Consider the following 20,895-nt stretch of genomic DNA (forward strand, 5'->3'; position numbering starts at 1 on the left):
CGCGCATTGCTCTTACTCATTTGCTATCACATCGTATGAAGCTTAGCAAACCCGTTGCTTCTTGTAGTTTTACAAGACCACCAAAAACCTCAGAAGCGGTCCATACCTGCGGTTTGCGGCCCGTCTCTGTGCCTTATCGGGAGCGTCTCAACCTTACGCGGATGGCAAACGTAATACCAGCAACAAATATGCCGCGTAACATTCCTTTCGCTTACATCATCTTGCGCCTACACCACTGAACACGAACTGCACCATTTATCCACTTATCGTGCTCCGTCGCCTACTGGTTCACAGCAGTGCAGTCGAACCGAACGGATCTAGCGTTTCTTACATGAAAGAAGCGAACACAACGTGTTAAAACGCGACACAAAATGTATTGCAGAATATCTTATATTGTATGGTGGTGGCGTGCAAATTTATTGATTGATTGATGGGCGTGCGAAGGTGATTGTATTGTACTTGTGTTGCCGCAGCCTGGTGCAGTAAGAATTGGTGCCACTGAATCGAACGTGTACACTGAGTAGTAATTCAACTTTTCGTACAAACAGTACAGTCAGAACTTTCAAACTTTATTTTTACGACGTCACAAAGAGGCTGTGAATATTCGCAAGCCTAGAGAAAAGGTCGTGCTCTTTTTACCGCGGTGTAGCGACTGTGAAGAGTTGTCTATGCAGCTACGTCGAATTTCGAGGCACGTCGCTGTCTTTCAGGCACCTCTGGGAACAGTACGAAAATACAAAATATTATCTGTACCAACCTTCGAACGAAGTAAGGGTCTCGGCGCGATTGAATTTTTCACTGAAGCAAATCAATCAATCAATCAATCAAAGCAACTTTATTTCGAAACTTTATGTTTACCTCCAACACTTTTGTCCTCACGTTACTACAGGCGTTGGCCAAGTCATTTCATGGGGATGCAATGAAATGTCAAATTGCCGTGTTCAACGTTAAAATCTGCTTAATGGGCCTCAAACTGAGACCATAGGGGACAACCCTGCAAATACCAAACAGTTTCTCATGAAGGTAAATTTAAACAGGTTGTTCAACATTATATCTGGACAAAGAGACATAATTAGCCCAAAATTACAATGAAATCCGATAACAATAAATCCTTATTAGTAAAGTAATGATTATTTGCCTTCCTCTATTTACCACAAAGAAAACTCTCTGCGTGCACCATATCAAGAAGGCTATACTAAGGCTATGCGTTAATTCCCGTAGCTAAGTTAGAATGTTAAGGAATCAAATAGCTCATGGAACCTAAATAAACATCAAACATAAGATTGCTTTGTATTTTTTTGTAATAAGCAATTATTTTTGCTGTGCACACCTAAAAAAAGGTGAGTCAGAAGTTAGTAATTGGCGCAGTTACTATCTCTGACTGACCAATACTATACTTTTGCTTCCGCCTAATTAACTTGAACAATCAACAGGTGCATGAGCGCTAAGTTGGCGAAGCTTCCACGCTTTCCTACACACCCCCATTTATAGTAATTAAAGCATACCAACGCCCTTGCGCCTTCGGCCACTTCCAATCAAAATTATTATCTCAGCCGACCACACGCCATTAAAATACATTTTACTCAATAAGAAACACGTGAGTATAATCATCCAAAAAATCTTATTTTATGCCTTCGCTAAACGCAAAATAGTCACCATTGCAAATAGTAATCATTGCATAGTGGCCTCAGCCGAGTAACACATTCTTAACGCGTTTTCATCGTGGACGCCGGCATCAACCCGCATTCGGGTCACATCTATTTATCAAAAACAATGCGACTTTGGGTCACACTTGCTAGGCTCTGCCAACGATGGGAGTCGCTTGCGACACAAGGACAGAGCAACCCGCGCAAGCTATGGCCTTCGAATCGCGGGGCAACGGCGGAGTTAACGGTGGCTGCTGCAATCTCAAAGGACACGTACAAATCGTGGAGGCCTCCGAGATCGCTATGCCGCGTGTGCGACGCTGCAATCTCGAAGGCCAGCGTACAGACCGATGCCAAACAATTATTAGCTGTGCTGTTAGAATAATACCTTAAGCTTTGTAAAGTTAAAGCGAGCGTTTCGGTTGCTTAAAGAATTGCGCAAAAGCTCGCCTCTCCGCTTTCGGCATATACGGTGTGATCATTTTTAAAGGAATTAAAAAAATCGCTTATAGCTGTTAGCATAACTCTTGTCCTTTAGCTGGATTATTGTAAGAGGCGAACAGTACTAGCACGTGAAATTGAAGCACATATTCAACTAATTAACAAAAAGTTATTAAACTCCAAAATAATTACTTTACGGCACATATTGCAATTTACAAATTGTATTCGATGAGTTTCCAAGACGTATCCACTTGAAATTAAATTCCAGGATGACACCAGTTTCATTTCCCAAATTGTAAGACGAAATACCTTTGCGTTCCAGTTACTTTCATGCTTCAATGCACAAAACAGGGTTTTTTTTTATGTAAGTGCAACAACAATGCAATTTACGACTATTTTCATCGCACATAACTCCAAACAATTTTATCAGTTCTAAGGATGTCATGGCGCGACTTGCGGCCGTGTCTTTCAGATAAGGAGTTTTTACTCACCTTACTTCGAGTTCCTGTAGCGGACGCTAAATGAATCAAAAAGATAATGGAAAGGAAACTCTTGAAGTCATCAAATTAATGACGGTGAAAGTGCGATTGTGTTGCAGCGTTACGGTGCACTATGACATAATTCAGCCAGTTTACTCGTAGATAGTTTACTCGTAGTTTACTCGTTCGATAGATATACAATACCTAGGTGCAATTCTGGTGGTGTGCGCATTACTGGCTGTTCTTGACTGGCGATAAAGGTCGATATACGATAAACGACGATGCAAACGATCCCCTACAGTTTGTGGATACATGAATGATTACACACGCAATCCTTGTGACGGGATCCAGGTATCAGATTCATTGCTCATAGTGAAATAAAGGGTTTCTTGCTGTGTGATGTTTCCTTTACATTAACCTGTTGAACCATTGTAACGATATGACGGCATTAAGACAGCAACTGATTTTGTTTTTCGCGGGGCCTGCGTACATGAGGGGGCGGGGGGCGTGTTGAGTGGGGCAGTGTAATTCTTTTGTGGGTGGCAGAGCGCCCCTGTCACAGCCGTGTGGAGGTTGGCTTAAACTCAACTGATGAGGATAATTTCTTTTTTCATTTTATGCAAGTACAGTTTACAAATGTTGCGCTGTAGCTAACACTGAAGGTGAGGTCATTTGATAAACGATATGCGAGATAGGTTACGTTGGTGTAAACTCGAGACCAGATTATCGAGAGTGTATAAGCGGAAAAATACCCATCAGGAACAGGGCCAGGCAAGGATGCACAACCTCTCCAATGCTATTCGCGGCATTCTTAAAAAGAAGTATTTGAGCTATTAGACTAGGCAGGTTTAAGAATGAGAATCGACGGCGAATGTGTCAGCAACCTTGGGTTTGCAGATGGCATTGTCCTGTTCAGCCACACTGGAAATGAGTTGCAACAAATTATTGTGGAACTTAACCGCGAACGTGTTAGAGTAGGGTTGAATACAATGTCATTAGCCTGGCAAGGGAACAAGAATTCACGATCACCGGTCACCCTCACCTTGAAAATGAAACTTACAGAACAGCGAAAATGAGTTGGAGTGCATACGGTAGGCATTACCAAATCCTGACTGGGCTATTACCACTGTCGTTGAAAAGAAAAGTGTACAATCATTGCATTCTACCGGTGCTAGCTAACATATGGGGCAGAAACTTGGAGGTTAACAAATAGGCTCGAGAACAAGTTAAGGACCACGCAAAGAGCGATGGAACGAGAAATGTTAGGTATAACGCTAAGAGACAGGAAGAGAGCGGTGTGGATCAGTATGCAAACGGGGATAGCCGATAATCTAGTTGACGTTAATAAAGAAATGGAGTTGAGCTGGCCATCTAATGTGTGGGGCAGGCAACCGGTGGACCATTAGGGTTACAGAATTGGTGCCAAGAGAATGGAAACGCAGTCAAGGACCCCAGAAAATTAGGTGGAGTGATGAAATTACGATCTATGCAGGCGCAAGTTGGAAATTGCTACCGCAAGACTGGGATAATTGTACATGGCTGGGAGTGGCCTCTGTCCGGCAGTGGACATAAGAATAAGATTATGATGATTATGATACGTGTGGGTGTTGTACGCAAAAATTGCTACCGCATTTTAAAATGTCAGTAGATCTCTGCGATCTATTTGTTAACTGACAAAACTAAAACAGCATCAGATGACAGCAAAGTAAAGAAGGCCAGCAACGACGTTCATACATAATTCTAGACGTCTTCCACATTTTTAAGGACATTAATTCACCAGACCCTCATTAGGTGACTGTCTAGTATGCACGCCAGGTGTATCTCATTATCTGCAAGGTTTCATGTGGATCTCTCACGCATCGGAGCAGTCGTTGTGAAAGCGCTAACAAACAAAATGTCAACTTACTCCAGTGGTCGGACATCACCCGAATGTTGTGTTCACCCTCGCGCCCGCACTGCCAACGTGCATTGCAAATTCGTAATCATGGAATATGACTTCACGGGACAGATTATAAGATACTCGGTCTACAAATGCTCTTGTGTTCAAGTATATCGTTTCTTGGCAAAAGCTAGTAGGAACTAGGCTACTTATTTTTAATAAAAAACTACGGCACGCACCCTAGGAACCAAAAAATGGCGAAACCGATCACCGCGACAATGTCGCAACCGTCCCGCGATGAAGCACACCTCGCCGATAGCGACGAGCGGCAACATTAAGGGGAACAAGGAATTGGATATTTAATGACATAGCATTCCAAAAGATAGCCGATGGTATCTGCAGTTACTATCAAAGCAAAACTCTGGTTGGAAGGAAGAGCCGGTGCCGTGCCTTGCACGCAAGGAGGTGGCCAGCTGCAGTAACGTCGAAAGGAGCGTCACAAGTCACGTGGTTGGAGGCAGTATAGCGGAGCCGGTGTCAGGGTTGAACGAATGCGCCGGCTCGACTCCGCGCACGCGCTCATGAAGAGAGCAGTCCTCGAATGATAAGAGGGAGCAATGTTCTAGCATTACGGTCCCTCCGGCATTGCTAGGAGCTTCCGTGCGTCTTTAGTAGCAACCATGTGAAGCCCACTGTCAATGAAGCCTAGGGAAATCCAGGAAAATTTGAATTTGCTTTGTTTTGCTTTGTCCTTGTTGAACTGACGATGAGATTATCCTGCGTTTACATAATAATGCAAACTGGAAATAAAAATTGCACAAAAGACAACATTTCCGCCGCTAGCAACGAACCTATAAGCCGCCATGTTGAGGAGCGCTGCGATCACTGACCAGCAGCGGTACCACGAGTGGTGTGAGCCTGTAGTCCATTCGCAGAGTACTTGAAAGCTGAACCGCGGTCGTGATCGCAATCCGCAATTTAGGTAAATATCACACGACTGCTCTTCACCAGGCAAACACTGTGGGTTCAACGCCGGGGCGGACGCGAATATCTTGAAAGTCCACGTAAACCTAATGCTAGATGAGCTTCCAAAACAAATCGCGTAGGTGCTTCTGGCCGAGCAACCGAAAGATTTTGCACTGCAGCATCGTTCGATTGCTTATTGCACTACTAGTACTTCTCCGTAGGCAGTGAATTATTCTATGCGCGTTTCTGTAATTTCTTTTAAAATTTGGAATTACTTTGCGTGATTTCCACTATATTTTGATTATAATAGTAAGCAAACATGACGAGAAGATTGTATTGAAAACGAAACGCATGTACTAAGTGTTAATTAATCATTTCCTTAATTATTGACTACTTAGAAGTAAAACAAGATTGCTTTACTTCTCAACATGGATTCTGACAAGGCATCTGGTTTCCTCCACGTAGGAAGTCGCTGTTTTTAATCTTTCGAAGTTTTATACATAACGCATGCGCTCATTAAGAAATTATTTCGTCATATCGGCACCTAGTGCATTGATACCATTGTTCCTTGCCAAGGCCATTTGCATGGGTTACTTTTCACCTGCGAGACCTTTATGTTTAGACCCGGTTTGCTGTTGTTTTTCGATGTTGTCATCTTGAGTGTTCTTGTTGTGATTTTGAGAGCTCAGATTTGATTCACAGGACACACTCACCATGTAACAGCGCAGTCGCGAATGGGGTCTTCGCCGTCCACCGGGGACCCCATATCACTGAAAAGCAACCGGAACAAAGAAAAACGCTATCGGTAGCTTATTCTTCGTCGTTATTCTACGAAAACGGTGGTAGTAAAACACACAGCTGTCAAAGGCAAGACGTAATCTTTATCAGAGAGTTGCAATCACTGTAAATATAGGTGCGTGTATTACCACACTGGCGGAATCAAAGAATGATTTACTGCATGAATAAATGAATGAATTTATGTTTCAAAATTTTAGAAGCTCGTTGTAAAATCTAGTAATCCTGTATGAGCACATAACTTCCCATAATAAGTCCCTTATTATTAGATATGGTAGTTCTGCTAATTTCTTTTCACCTGGTTATTTGAATGATGGACAAGCGAATAAAGATACCTAGCTCATGCTTCAAAACATACAAACAACACTCTGCTGGGGCACATCCCAGCTAAAAGCGACATCAGCAGAGGCAAAAACGAAACCATGGCTCTTGCTTATTCCTTCGAATATATTTTGTTCCTTTTTATTTTTGCTTTATACAAGCTGAATCAATGAAGTAGGAATGTTCCAGATGAAGCCGAGAGCGGCGGTGGAATAATCGTGATTTACTTCGAATAACTTATCTTTATTTATTAGAAAATATCCCTGCGGGACTTCTGGCCTACAAGCAGCAAAGAAAGAGTTTGGTGAAGCTCAGGAGACGGATACAAGTCGACATGTCACAGCTTTATTTGCCATTGAGGTGAAAACAGCCTTCAAGCACAAAATAAATCGGTTAACCGCACAATAGCCATCATAATATTAGACTTTAGTTAAAGTATACACAAAAAATAAATACAGAGTACATTCGTAGCAAAAATAAACATAAGTAATAAAGTTTAAATGAATAACATTATAATACTATGCCATAATATAATTATATTACTATAAGCTCACAGTCACCTATACTCCGCAGTCACCTACCAAATCATCGTGGTCAAGTAGTGACTTCCGCAAATGCATAATTCATCCTTCTATACCGTTTTATTTGACGGGAATTCGCTAATGTTAAAATGACCGACGGCAACAAAATTTTGGCTGCTCGAGGCATTTTGCGTGTATTCGCAGGCTTCTCTCACACTCGGAAAAACACATTTATGAAGCAGGTATTGAGTAACAGAAAGCTGTATCGGCAGTTTTTCATAGTGATCTACAACTTCCTCATTGACACTTTGATAATTAGGACAGTACTTCTCGACTTACATAACTAATGACAATTATCTAATGAAATCTCAGTAACAAAAAAATTACTGGCGGCTTCTCCACTGTACATAAAACAATACGCACTAGGTTTGCTACGCCTAACGCCGTTCCTCTTTTTTTAAATTGTGCTGTGTAATAGCTGGGACACCCTGTATGTATATATATATATATATATATATATATATATATATATATATATATGTGTGTGTGTGTGTGTGTGTGTCTGCGTGTGTGCGTGTGCGTGTGTGTCTGTGTGTGTGTGTGTGTGTGTGTTTGTTTGTGTGTGTGTGTGTGCGTGTGCGTGTGCGTGTGTGCGTGTGCGTGCGCGTGTGCGCGTGTGTGCGTGTGTGTGTGCGTATGCGTGCAACCGCGCCTGTTCCGTCCTCTCCAATGTGTGTTCTCTTCTTTGTTGTTTCATTGCGATGGCAATTATATGGACACTCCAGGCGCATTCGTCTGCGCTCATCGAGTCTGATGTGTTCACGTTTGGTGTCCGCGCTGACACCGTGATTGTTAATTTAGTCAGCAAGCGAAGGTTCACAAGTTGATACGGCCGATAAAACTACTATCCTCACTTCGTATGGCTCTCCGCTAATTTTCGATCGCAAGCGGGAGAACCTGCGACTTTTTTTTTTCTTTGGCGCTTACACGCAAAGTGCGCGTTCATTGTCAGCCGCTAAGCCTCCCGCGTAAAAGGCCAGCTGATTGAGAATCCGACAAGTATTAGGAGAACGCAATGGGTGATACTTATTTTCGAAGACGTTTCTACTTCTTCTTGTTCTTCTCATCATCATCATTATTATTATCAAGATTATTGGTATTATGATCATTATTACTTATGACGCTTACCTTCCTTTGGCCACCACCTTTCGGCTCAAGAGGATTTTGCCTCCGATTCCGCCGAAGTACTGTGGGTCCAGTTGAAATTCCTGCATTCAAAAAGAACGATATTAGTAGTGTACGAAAAGCTGATATTGACTTGTCTTTCCTGACCATGCCCAACAGTGCATAATTTAGTCAGGGATATTTGCTATTGTGGCTCGATAAACAGGCCAACGCAGACCCAAGCACAAACACACACACACACACACACTTCCACACGCACACACTTCCACACGCACACATGGAAAGCGAGAAAGTCGCCTGTTAATTCCATTGAAACTTTCATTTTATCCTACATATAACGGCGTATAAACTGCACTGCGTGTCCTCTACCTGAAGCCTAAATGGTTCAACCTTCCTGGTATGACTTAGTTTTAGCTTGTTTCGATTTGCGTTGCTTGCACGTTTCTACTAGGGTAGACGCTTACAGGAATATCGAAACGCATAGATGAGAACATCAACGCTTTCGGTGACATTTGGCGGTATTATGTTAAAGAAAAGCTCACACGACTGTTGTGTCACACTGCAGTACTCTAGTGGGCTTTAGCTCCGCTTCAGTCAAATAACAATTCGGAAGGTCTTGTTTTACCTTGTTTTTGAAAAAAGGAGAAGGAATGGTCCAGCAGCAGAACGTGTTTTACCCTTAATGGTTGATCAAACTGTCACGTGTCACGATTGGTACTTACTTATTTTTTTTAAATTCGCCAGTTCGCGCCTCAGTAACATTCGAGCTTTATCTAAAGGTCGCTAAGTAATGATGATCACGAGGAATTTGCTAGAGATTTAGCTCTTTTAAGTTGTAATTCTTTTTTAGATTTCATCGCCCTTTTTATATATAAATTTGCTCGTTGACTTACCACCTCCTGCAGTAGCAAGTCAACGATAGGAATATTAAAATGTAAAACGACACCGGATTTTCTAAATTTTAATAAATATCTAGGTGGCGCTTTGCCCAGAAAAGCTTCGGGCTCCTTGATGCTTCCGGATGCCTCACCGACAAACTCTTCCTGGATGTCTTTCGAAAGAGCGACAAACGGAGGTGCACGTATCCCCCATTAGAATAAAATGGCAGCGAAGTATTGCGCTTAAAGAATTCCACCAGGGCAATTTACTGACTTTTTAGGTCAATTAAAAGTCACTAAGTCGCTAAAGACTCCATAAAGGCAAGCTTCTCATTAACCTGACGGATAGCAAGCTAATTTGAGAAACTTTCTCGCCTAACCTACCAACACTCTTCCGGTAATACTACGTCAGCCTAAACTAGGACGTCACCGCTGTCCTAAAGCTCTGTTTTGAGGCACTGCAATATCTTGCAGTGATAAAGAGAAAGGTCATAAGGGCAAGGGAAGGAGGCTAACCAGGCTGAGCCCGGCAGGCTAACCTGCACTGGGAAGGGGGTTCAAAGAGGATACAAGGCCATGGTAGCCTTAGTCTACCGCCATGCCCCTGAAGAATAAGAGATCAGCTAGGAACTCCAGCTCGGCTATTTTAATTTTTCTATTGCAGGTGACAACCCAATAATTACAAACAAGGTTTTCTCGCAAAAACGCAGTGCAGCAGCCATTTTCCTTTGAAACAGAGCCAAGCCGGCTGGAGTCCGCTCATAGCTTAATAATGTTGCTCTGCTAATGTTAATGCTAGGCTAATTGGAAAACAAGAGCTACTCATCTCAAGCTAAAATTTTAGCTACGTCTGAGCACTGATACCAAGATCAGCCGTAAAATTTGCCCTAGACGTTCAGGGCACATGCTATATCCAGTGACACAAAGGCCAATCTGTACGGATAAAACAGTTGTTTTAAACGCGCGACACCGCTTGACCTCGGGCAAATAAGTGAACCTAATTGGCTGGCGCAAAACAGTGCTCCTATTGGACACCAAACATATAACGTACAGGGTTGACCACATCTAAGGTGGACACCTCTTTAGTATTCAAACCAGTAAAACTACAGCGTTTATTCTACTTCACGAGTGAAATGTTCGTTATACGATGTGTAATCATGGTGTCGATCAACACAATAATGATTTTTCGAATTATGTACTGAACATCCGCTTCTATGATGTCTTGAATACTAATGAGGTGTTCACCTTAGATGTGGTCGACCCTGTACGCCGTAATTCTTAGGTTGTCACCGCCTATAGCTCTGTGTGTTATTCGTTTACCTCCTGAAAGATGCGAAGGCTCCTATGGTGGTGCGCGGCAATAGAACTGCGAACGCACGCTGCGATATTGAATTTCAGTGCAACCCTATTGCAACGTGTCGTCAGACAGACTGAACGGTTTTGATGGTCATCAAAACTGTTGTTATACTATCGAAGCTGTCCATGAGTTCCCCTTCGTTACTTCAGAGGGCAGTGTCCAACGCAGTGAACATTTTATTTTTTTAATTCTTTCGGGGAAAAAAAAGCGTACACCTAGCGTACCTCATCGTAGTCATCGTGGGTGTCGTACAGATCCGTGAAGTAGTCGTAGCCGGGTTGTCCTTCCCTCACGTACAGGAGGACATCGCCTTCAGTGTTGCGGTCGGCTGCGTGTCATGTTGAGGGAACGGTATACTCATGCTCAGTGCCAAGCTGCTGCGATAGACTACGCACTCACGCAGACACCTTAACACTCGCAGTGGGCGAACGCCGTTAGCGATCGATAGAATTTGATGCAACCACGCGGAAGCTTCGGCGAGACGCCTTCGCTGGGATCCGCATTACAATTCAAGATTGTGGTGTGAACAATTTGGGGAGCCCGTTGAAACAAGAGAAGGGGGCGACGGCAGATCGCGCGCGTCTTACTTCACAGGCGCAAGAGCTGTGCTGTGGCAAGTTTCGACTGCTTGAGGTGTAGTATGGTTCAAAAACAAAAATGAATGCAGTTGTTTCCTTTTGTGGGAGTAACTGCCGGTGGTTCCACCTTCTCCTTCGTTATGGAGAGAAAGGTCACTTCGCTTAGTGAGCGTTCTAATGTCGAAACTTAACACGACACTTCAGGATCTCGCTACTTACGTTACTTCGTTAATTGTTACTGCCGCATTGCTTTATTGCGAAAGCAATTATATGGACAGTTCAAGCGGATTTCTGCCATCGGCGTCGCCGTCGCCGTGAGGTTCCGTATAAATTCCAAGGGCGATAAGATCGTCGCCGCGCACCGTATGTGCGAGCGAAGGCGCGCGGGGGACGCGCATTGTCACGGAGAGCGAACGCACGGCGGAGAGCAAACGTGACTTCGGTCGAGCATAAGGCCGTGGGGGTGTGGGAGGGAGGCGGGGCGAGGCTGTGCTGTGGCACCAAATGCGTATCTTGCAACCGGGCGCAAGGGGAACTGGCGACGCAACCTCCCACGCGAAAGGAGCAAAGAGGGAAGGCAGCGCGGGAGGGAGGGGGGGGGGAGGGGAGCGGCTTTTACTCTGCCAACAAATGCGTTCTTGTACTTTGCGCCGGTACGGGCTGTCGGTGTTGTGACGCACACCGTATCTTGCAAGCGATCTCCACACGGCTCTGACCTTTGTATGATCTGTGCTTCCGCCGCTCAGCTTTCGTTGAAGCGATAGACCGCACTAACCTGCGCTCGCTGCGGCGGCCGCGCTTCCTCACGCCAGCGTTTTGACAGTGGTTGTTGCGGTCATCGAGTGTGATCTATTCATGTTTGCTTGTGCGCACTGACACCACCCTTGTTAATTCAGTTAGTAAACGTATGTGTCAAGTTTATGCAGCCCATAAAAATACTATTCCTACTCCTTATAGCTCCCTACTAATTTGCTATCGCAATTGATGCTTCGCCTTTCGGGCGAAACTGCGACATTTTTAACTATCTGCGTGGGTAAGAAGTCACTGAAAAAAATACCATTTTATGTCAACAGCACTACTCATGAAGTCTGAAACCCACTGAATTGGCGACATGGGCCGAAATATAGGAAACGCTCAAAAGTACTGCGAAGGTTGCCACAAGATAATCCAAGGTGAGTTTCACAGGATGTTATCTGCGGAACACGCCCTGGCGAGCTGTTATTCGCGTTCTCACTGACGCCTATCAGCATTCAGGGCGTTTGTACGTCGGCAACCAGATGTCGCTAACTGTAGGGACATATTCCTAAACGTGGACACTTTTTGATCCCGTAGGGGACGCCCTGCAAGCTGCGTTACAAGATGCAGAAACATTTACAACTGCTTAAAATATTCATAAATCGTAAGGTAGTGGACATGAAATAGCATTCGTCAATCAGAATGCCACTAGTTTACATGCGCGTTGTCTACGTAGTGGATGCGCTAGCTGTTGTTAATTTTTCTTCGAAAACCTTCTACTCTGCATCGCTAGATTTTTTCCTTGTTTTTTTTTTGCGGGGGGAGGCGGTGGGGGGAGGGGAGCATTTACGTCGTTCAAGCCAATACCCCGCTAAATACGCAGTGTCAGAAAGCTCGTATTGTACCATCTTCCAGGAGTATCCCGAAAGACCTGCCGATAAATGTCAGTGTTCTTACATGGCTCATGCGAAGTGTTTAAGCTTGGTTTCACCGTAAGGAACAAGAACCGCAACAACGATCGGGGAATCACGCCCACCAACGTCCGAAATTTTTGAGGATCTCATAGGGATACGTCAGAATTTCTGCGCAGGTCCCTATAGACAGTCATAGGAGATGACAATTAACGCTGCATCATTAACGGGCGTTTAAAGTGAGGTTGAGAGTGAGTATGTGCGAGTCAGTGTTCAGACCCACGTCAGCGTTTATGAACAGCAACTCTCAGCGAAGCCCGCGAGGGCAAGCTAAATGTCAAGCCGCAAGAAGGCGGCCCTCGCGATACGAAGCATCTGTTAAGAACTAGACACATGTTACGATGGGCGTCCGCTCGAAATGCAATTCATCGGAAATGGCGCTACTTCGTCGGTTCAATGGCAGCCTATAATGGATATTTGACGTCCATCGGTAGTAGTCGTACTTAAGATAAATCGTACGTAGCCGAGGCAAGCATGGTTACATGAGGATGCCCAAACGTGTCTACACTCGTTCCACATTCATTTTTTACTTTGTTATATTAATAAGACCTATTACCACCTGTATTGACATTCATGTGTGAAATAATATGGCATTATTGTTTTAAATCTTTTCTACCTACATGGGCCTCGTGCACATATTTTGCAGCCTCCGGAATCGACTACTGTTTCTTCAAACTTGCTCAAAGACTATTTCTGAGCCAACACTCTACACGAAATACCCGACACTCGTAGGTCTAGATGACCTTGACGTCAATCATTATTAGTGCCAGCTCTTACATTCGTTCGCGTCCAGGAGAGGGTATACCACGTGGAGCACTTCGAGAAGCCGCCTCTCTTCCACAAAGGGCAACAGCGCGACACCTGCGCTCAGAACATGTTTGATGCTAAGACATTTGTAAACAGCGTATTTGGGGCACAACACCGCAAACACAAATTCTTGGGCAACTAGCGCTTGCGGAAAAAAAAAACATATTGAAGTCACAGAAGGAGCGTCACACTAAGCTTAAACTGGCAGTGCCGTCCTGGACGTCGAAGTGTATTCCTCGTATTTTGCCGTCCATATAATGCGAAAAGAATTTCTCAAAGCATGTAACGTTCCACTTTTACTCCGTTTATTATGCAATGCGATCCTTCGTTATGTGCAATCAATTGGTCAGGCACGACCGGACGCTGCCAAAGACGACGACGTCCCGGCGAGAGGGTGCGGCAATTTCAATGTGACGTAGCCAGCTCTTTATCGTTTGCGTCCTTTTAGGCTTAGCGTGTCTTTCCTCGCCGTAAAAACCAAGACTTATCCAACTGCACAGACCTGGTTTACAAGCATAGCTTAAGTAAATATTCAACTGCCTGTAAACAGCCACAAAAAAGCAGTTAAGCTTTTTTCGGCATTTTTATTTCGCTCATTTGCAATAATAGTTTGAAACATAAATAAAAATGGAAGCGGCACTTGTTTGACAAAGTCTTGAAAGTGTGGCCTCCGTGATCTCGCTCCGAGCGCGTCATAAAAAACGCCATGTCATGCTACCTCAGCTGCCCTGTTTAGGATACCGAACTGTGTCTTGGAGCCAGACTTGTACAAACTACAGAAAAACGGTAGCCTATTACAATTACAATTACTTCTTTCAAATGCATAATTTATTGCGGTTACCAATCAATGCCCCCCGAAAGTACCTGAATAATTAGTAAAAAGTAATCGATTACTTTAACGTTACGTTTTTGTTAACATTTCACAACTACCATAAATAGAACGAGCTGGCCTGACACTTTCAATGCGTCCTCTGCAGTCATGGACATGTTGTTTCGCTTCACTAACAATTGATTTTTCAAAGTTTATTATTATTTTATTATTATTTCCAATACTGTTAGCCCTTTCGGGCTGTTACAGTGGTGGGGAAAAAGAATTTTCAACAAACACGAAACGCCAGTTCCGCAATAAACAAACAATGCATTCAGCAAACAAATAATAACAATTTACGCTCAAATGATTTGATTTAATAAATACACCAGCGTCAAGGCTGTTTCAATCGACTATAGTTTTCACAAGAAAGGAAAATTTGGAGGCATCAACGCGTGGCACATAGGGCATTACAGCATGAGGGTGACCTGTACGCGGGGACACTCGTCCGGGGGGGACGCTAGTATAGTCTGGAGTCGAAATTAAATTTATTGTTGTACAGTTGGTACAAGAATTTCAACCTGGATATTTTTCTGCGCGTTGCAAGTTCGGATAAACCGGCACGGGATAATAACGCAGTTACAGACTGCGTTCTTTGGTAAGCTATAAAGATAAACCGTGCGGCTAGTCTTTGAATCCGTTCCAGATTATTTATCAAGCCTGCTTGGTGCGGATCCCCGACTATACAGGCGTATTCCAATATGGGCCGTACAATTGTTTTGTATGCCTTGAGCTTTACCTAGGATGTAGCATCTTTCAACTTTCGCCTTAAGAGACCAAGTTTGCGTTGAGCAGAATCACAGATGTGTTCAATGTGTTCGTTCCAATTCAAATTGTGCGTGATTGTGACCCCGAGATACTTAAGCTTACTAACATGTTGAAATGGGCTATTATTTATTCTGTAAGTATAAAGCAATGGGGTTTTCTTGTTAGATACAGACATGTAAGCTGATTTATCGAAATTAATTTTCATGTCCCACCTAACACACCAATCATCAATTTTTTGCAGGCATTCGTTCAACAACACTTGATCCCGGACATTCTTAACGCGACAGTAAATAAGGCAATCATCCGCAAATAGACGCAGTTCAATGTAAGGATGCAACTCATTAGCAATGTCATTTACATATAACAAAATCAAAATTGGTCCTAAAACCGAACCTTGTGGCACACCAGATAAAACAGGTAAGGAGGATGATCGTTCGCCTGCTATTTGAACATATTGCTATCTATTTGAAAGGTACGCATGAATTCATTTCACAATTTGTGTATTAACTCCAAGTTTATACAATTTCTCAATAAGTTTTGTGTGACACACCCGATCAAAAGCCTTCGAAAAATCAATTACTACAACATCAATTTGTTCCTTGTTGTTAATTGCAACACCGAAAGCATGAGACACCTCAGAAAGCTGCGTCACTGTTGACAAACGTTGGCGAAAGCCGTGCTGCTTGCTGTAGAATAAGTTGTTGCTTTCTATATATTCAACCAGATGTTTCTATATTATGTGTTCTAACATTTTACACGTGGTGCATGTAATGGAAATTGGCCGATAGTTTTCCGCCAATAACTTATTTCCCGCTTTACAAATAGGCACAATCCGTGCAAGGAGCCAATCTTCCGGCACCCCTCCGATACGTAATGACATTGCAAAAATTCTAGACAGAAAATGGGATATCCATTCACAATAACGCCTCAAAAACTCATTCGGTATTTCATCGGGGCCACAAGAGATTTTGGTATCCAGTTTTAACCACAACGCTGCAATGCCTTCTCGAGAAATTACATCATTTGTATCTTCACACGGCAACAAACCATCGCTCGTATTTATGAGGTGCCTATTACTGCCAGGTGTAAATACAGAGCTAAACATACTGTTAAAAGCCTGTGCGATCAAAGCTGGCTTACTGCAGAGCCAGCTTGTGAATGCGGTGAACTCCCCTCGTTTTCTTATGAAGACCTCTGCATCGACACCAGAAACTATCTCGTTGTCTTGTTACTTACGAGCATCTAGCGCACAAGATGGCGGTCACGCAATGCGACCATGTTTGGGTATGGGTCCTCTATCAAGTGCAGCGCTTCGTCGTTGCTGGCGCTAGGAAAAGGCGCTCGCGATGCGCCAGTGAAAAATATTATCACTAAATAAATCGCCCATGAGTGATTTCCTGACATCAGTGGCCATCGATATCTAGCCATGCAATATGTAAACCCTGAGGGTGCAACAAATAAATAAACATCTCCTAGACTTCGTCCCGACACCCGTCACTGAATAGCTGTTTAGACTGAAACGGCTCATTATCACGGACGTCAGCAAACGTTCACGTTGCATGAAAAGGTGGCCAAATCTCTTATTTAATTTAATACTAAGCTGCCCAACATTCAGCTCTAAAAGTACCGCTCGTGTGTTATAATCACAAAAATAGATGCATGTGAGTCTATCACTCAGATAGAAACCGATGCGTTTAACGGCTGGCTGTCTTTACTAGAGAAGCCATAAATTCCGCTAAGCGAAGAAGAATTGGGAAGCAGGTCTTACAGCCCATGAAAGCCGCCTAAGAGCGCTTCCAGAAGAGACAGAAATTAATTTATTTTGAAATAAAAGTAGGAAGGCAACAGTTCCAAGAGAGGTGGAAATCTGCCATTCTGCCTTGCTCAGGTAATCCATGCGCGGTTGCAGGACGCTGAATATGAGAAGGAGCTAACCCATGTGCACGTTTTCATCCCTTTGGACGCTGCAGTTCCCGCCAAATTTAAGCGTTCAAAACTGCGTCGCCTGTTATAGCTTCTTTAGTCAAACATTTAGCTTTGTTACATGAAATTGGTTAATGAAGACAGTAAACGAATTACACTCAGCGTTACCCAGCAGAAAAAGTATTTTTAAATTACAAAATTACCAAAAGCTGTAATTGATTACGAGTAATTAGTCACACGTAATTCGTTACGTACAACGCTGCTTGTAGCCCGCTCTCGCGAAACCTCAATATGCACTGTCTCCGTCTACAAGCATCAAACATTTAGTGGCATATGCCAAGCAACCCGAGCTATTCATTAACGAAGACATTTTAATTATGGGAATGAATGGAGTCCGAATACTTATATAGCACGAACCTTGGCGGTTAAACTTGTGGCCATTGGGGTCGATGTTGAAGTTCTTTGGATAAAAATCAATGATAGGTGACTTCTGTAAAAGAGAAAATAAAACGCAAATAAAAGAAAACAAATAATCGTGACGCAACAATTGTGTTCCTTACCAGAAAGGCGGCACACAGACTAAAATAAATACCTTCTACCGTGTTCCCCAGTTACCGTTAGTCCAGTTGTTCAAGGAAATAAAGGATTCAAAGAAAAATATGCTGCAAGATAAGTTTAAAAGACCTCCGGCGCTCGGTCGTCAGAGGTCTAGCGACCCAACAAGATGGTATTAAATTGTGTCTTGAATCGTGTTATTTAAACCTTTTCTTTCTTATAACTGCGTGACCAACGTTAACTGGGACACCACGTATACGCAAGTTGACATTGCACGTTCACAAGCTCAAGCTGCACTTAGCATGCTGATGGCCGGTTTACAGTTTGTGTCTAGTTCACGCAAGCAACCAAAAAAAGGCATTTTTTAGAGCTCGCGCTTTATTGTGGACAAACGCTCTAGTACGACTCATAATTCTTGCTTCTACTCTTCGTTTATTTATTTATGTTCTTTTTTTGTTGTTGTTGTTTTTTTTTGGGGGGGGGGGTGATTATGTCATTGATGTCTAACGTACGCATGTAACAATGCGAAATTGCACATCCCAACTACTACTGCTATGAGGTGACCTATTTACGTTCATTTCCCATTCTCTAGTCATTCTTTCCTGACATAAAACGGTACGGTAATTTCAAGCATAACTGAAACGTTGATGTAAATGTTGATTTTCTTTTTGCCTTACTGAAATAAAGTTGCATTGGGTGGATCCTTTAACCGAACTGCACAACCAATATCGTAGCGATAGATTCTGACATGCCTGATTAGCAAAATCGCTGTTCGGCCAGAACTGAAGTGTTCCTTTTGATATAAGCAAGAAGTTCACGAAATCGACAAGGCACGTCCTCGCAACAGCCACTCCTCTGAAAGCTAATTTCCATCGGTGGTGCCTTGTTAAGCTTAGCATTGCAGCATTAGACTTATTCCGTTTCTTATTGTGTCAATGTATCTCCTTTGCTTTAATAGGCCATAAATGCAGTAACGAAAACTAAGTACAACAGAAGCTACGAAATTTCCTTGCAGTGAGAACAGTAGGGCATTGCAGAGCTTCCAAGCCCAAAGAAAGCACTACAGTACATTCCACCACACGAATTTGCAAGACATAAGCATGCATGAGCTACAAAACCAGGAAAAGACCTTTGAAACTCCAAACATCTTACAAAAGAATTTTTCATGAATTATATGTCAAGAATGCAAGCACCCTCACGCAGGTGTTGCTACCTATACTCACATATTTTGTAAAATGTTGCGTACCAGTGTGTTAATAGCTAGTTTTATGTTTTATTTATGTTGCTGCAGTGTTCTCATAATGTATGTATGTATGTATGTATGTATGTATGTATGTATGTATGTATGTATGTATGTATGTATGTATGTATGTATATATATATATATATATATATATATATAAGGACGCAGTGACTGGTTGGCCCGCAGCGCCCACGGTCGCGAAACCCAGCGGGGTTCACGAACTAAAGCTTCGGTTTGAATACTCGCGTTTATTGCACAAAGAAAGTGGGACGGACAGGTTAAGGACAGGGCAGCAAATATAATCCAGGTGGCCAACCTGACAGGGTGGATAGTGTGATCAGCTGCGCTACGCAAAAGTTGCCCAGAGAACAACGCTCACCGGGCCCTCCATGAGGTCAGCCAGCGGTTCGGGAAGGTGACGGCTGCTGGTCACCGGCAGGACGCACATAAGCTGTTCCATGGGCTTGAGCTGCAAGCGAAGAAAAGTGGTTTACAAGCAGTGCGCGGCTGTTGGCGTCGGCACGAACGAAAAAGAACGGCATGCAATTTAACCTACAGCGTCAGAGGATTTGAAACAACGCCAAATTCATTCCTCGCGCATCACATGTTTTCCGCATAAGGTCCGCGCACTGGCTTGGGCAATCAGGTCAGTTTATTGGAATCTAAAGTAATTACGGTGACCTTAGAGGTGCGCTCGTCCCGGTCGCGCCGCTTCCGTCATGCTGTCTGGGCTATCGACGGCGCATGCGTAACTTGCGGCCCTGGCGTGGAAAGTTGGAAGGTCCCCACCGACACCGGAGACGCGTGGTGGTTCTGGCATTATAAACCAAGAAGTCAAGCAGGACGCCCAGTCACGTCTTGCCTAATCGACTCACCAGCGGAGCCAGGACGGCATTCTGCCTTGCACTGCTGGCACGAGGGTTGCGCGCACCAGCACTACCGTTGCTTCCGACCAACTGTGGGCATATACCACACCGCGGTGAAATACAGTGGTCTGAGGGAAACCGATCGTTATACTTCAGCTGCGAGCACTGACGGTTTTCCTTCGGTCTCAACTTGCGGAACATCGAGGTGTAATGCATTCAACAGCAGTGGTGGTGCTTCTATTCATGGCAGTGCGTACGACAGCTTTGTGAAACGCCTAGTAGCAGCCATCACGCCGAGTGCAACGGCATGATTATCGCTAATACAGTAAAAACTAACCACATTGCACAAACCCCTGTAAAGCGTGCACCGCCGCAGATATACGCATGTTAAGGCAAAGCCGCCTTACGGTATACTTTAGGGAAAATGGCTTATGTAGCGCTCGTGAGCTAACATTGTAGGGAAGGCGGCTTCTCTGGTGCCCACATGAAGCGAGCATTAGTCTCAGAGTTGTTAAAATTAACATTACGGGTGGTGTTATCGCCAATATAACAAAAAAAATGTCACAGTTTCGCCCTAAGGGCGAAGCAATGAATGCGATAGCAACACAGCAATGTCATACGAAGTAAGGTGAGCGGCTTTGGTAGCAATATGAGTTGTAGTAAACATGAGCTGATTAAGTAAGCAGGTGTGCTGCGGCGTAAGTAGACCGACATGAAGAGAGACTCGATGACCACGAGAAGGCGCGTGTGAAACGGTGGTGTTGATGAGAAGCGCTTCCCGTGGGCAGCGCGTGTGAAGGGACACACCTGTAGCGCTGCAGTGCCGATCCGGGCAGCATTGCATGTGTAGCGTGCGTTGGAAAATGTGGCCCGACTATTACTAACTGTGGTGTGAGCGCGCACAAACAAACATGAATAGATCACACTGAATGACTGCAGACACGACTGTCAAAACGCTGGCAGCAAGCGCTTATATACGCCGCAGCAGCGGGCGAAGGTACGTGCGGTCTATCGCTTCAACGGAAACTGAGCGGCGAATGCACGGCGCATAAAGGTCAGAGCCGTGTGGAGGTAAGCGACGGTGCGAGCGAGCGACGCGGGGACGGAGTGCGG

At 44.0% G+C, this 20,895-nt stretch overlaps 1 protein-coding gene and 1 long non-coding RNA gene across 2 annotated transcripts in view; both read right to left on the reverse strand.

Annotated features, from left to right (window-relative positions):
• Positions 1-628: 628 nt before the first annotated feature.
• LOC125941539 (uncharacterized) lies at positions 629-8,318 on the reverse strand. The gene is made up of 4 exons (XR_007464433.1): positions 8,237-8,318; positions 6,125-6,181; positions 2,579-2,604; positions 629-716 (listed from the first exon to the last, which is right to left on the reverse strand). It is a non-coding gene; the product is annotated as an uncharacterized LOC125941539 (long non-coding RNA).
• Positions 8,319-10,683: 2,365 nt separating this feature from the next.
• LOC119432585 (ubiquitin carboxyl-terminal hydrolase 24-like) overlaps positions 10,684-20,895 on the reverse strand; it is a 72,068-nt gene continuing 61,856 nt past the window's right edge. Inside the window, exons 13-16 of the mRNA XM_049658308.1 lie at positions 19,792-19,872; positions 19,296-19,385; positions 17,536-17,608; positions 10,684-10,796 (exon numbers count right to left, since the gene is read on the reverse strand). Coding sequence (XP_049514265.1) covers positions 10,684-10,796; positions 17,536-17,608; positions 19,296-19,385; positions 19,792-19,872 — 357 coding nt within the window. The remainder of the gene's footprint in view (positions 10,797-17,535; positions 17,609-19,295; positions 19,386-19,791; positions 19,873-20,895) is intronic.

The sequence above is a fragment of the Dermacentor silvarum genome, chromosome 11 (assembly GCF_013339745.2).
Source record: "Dermacentor silvarum isolate Dsil-2018 chromosome 11, BIME_Dsil_1.4, whole genome shotgun sequence".
NCBI classification, from domain to species: Eukaryota; Metazoa; Arthropoda; class Arachnida; order Ixodida; family Ixodidae; genus Dermacentor; species Dermacentor silvarum.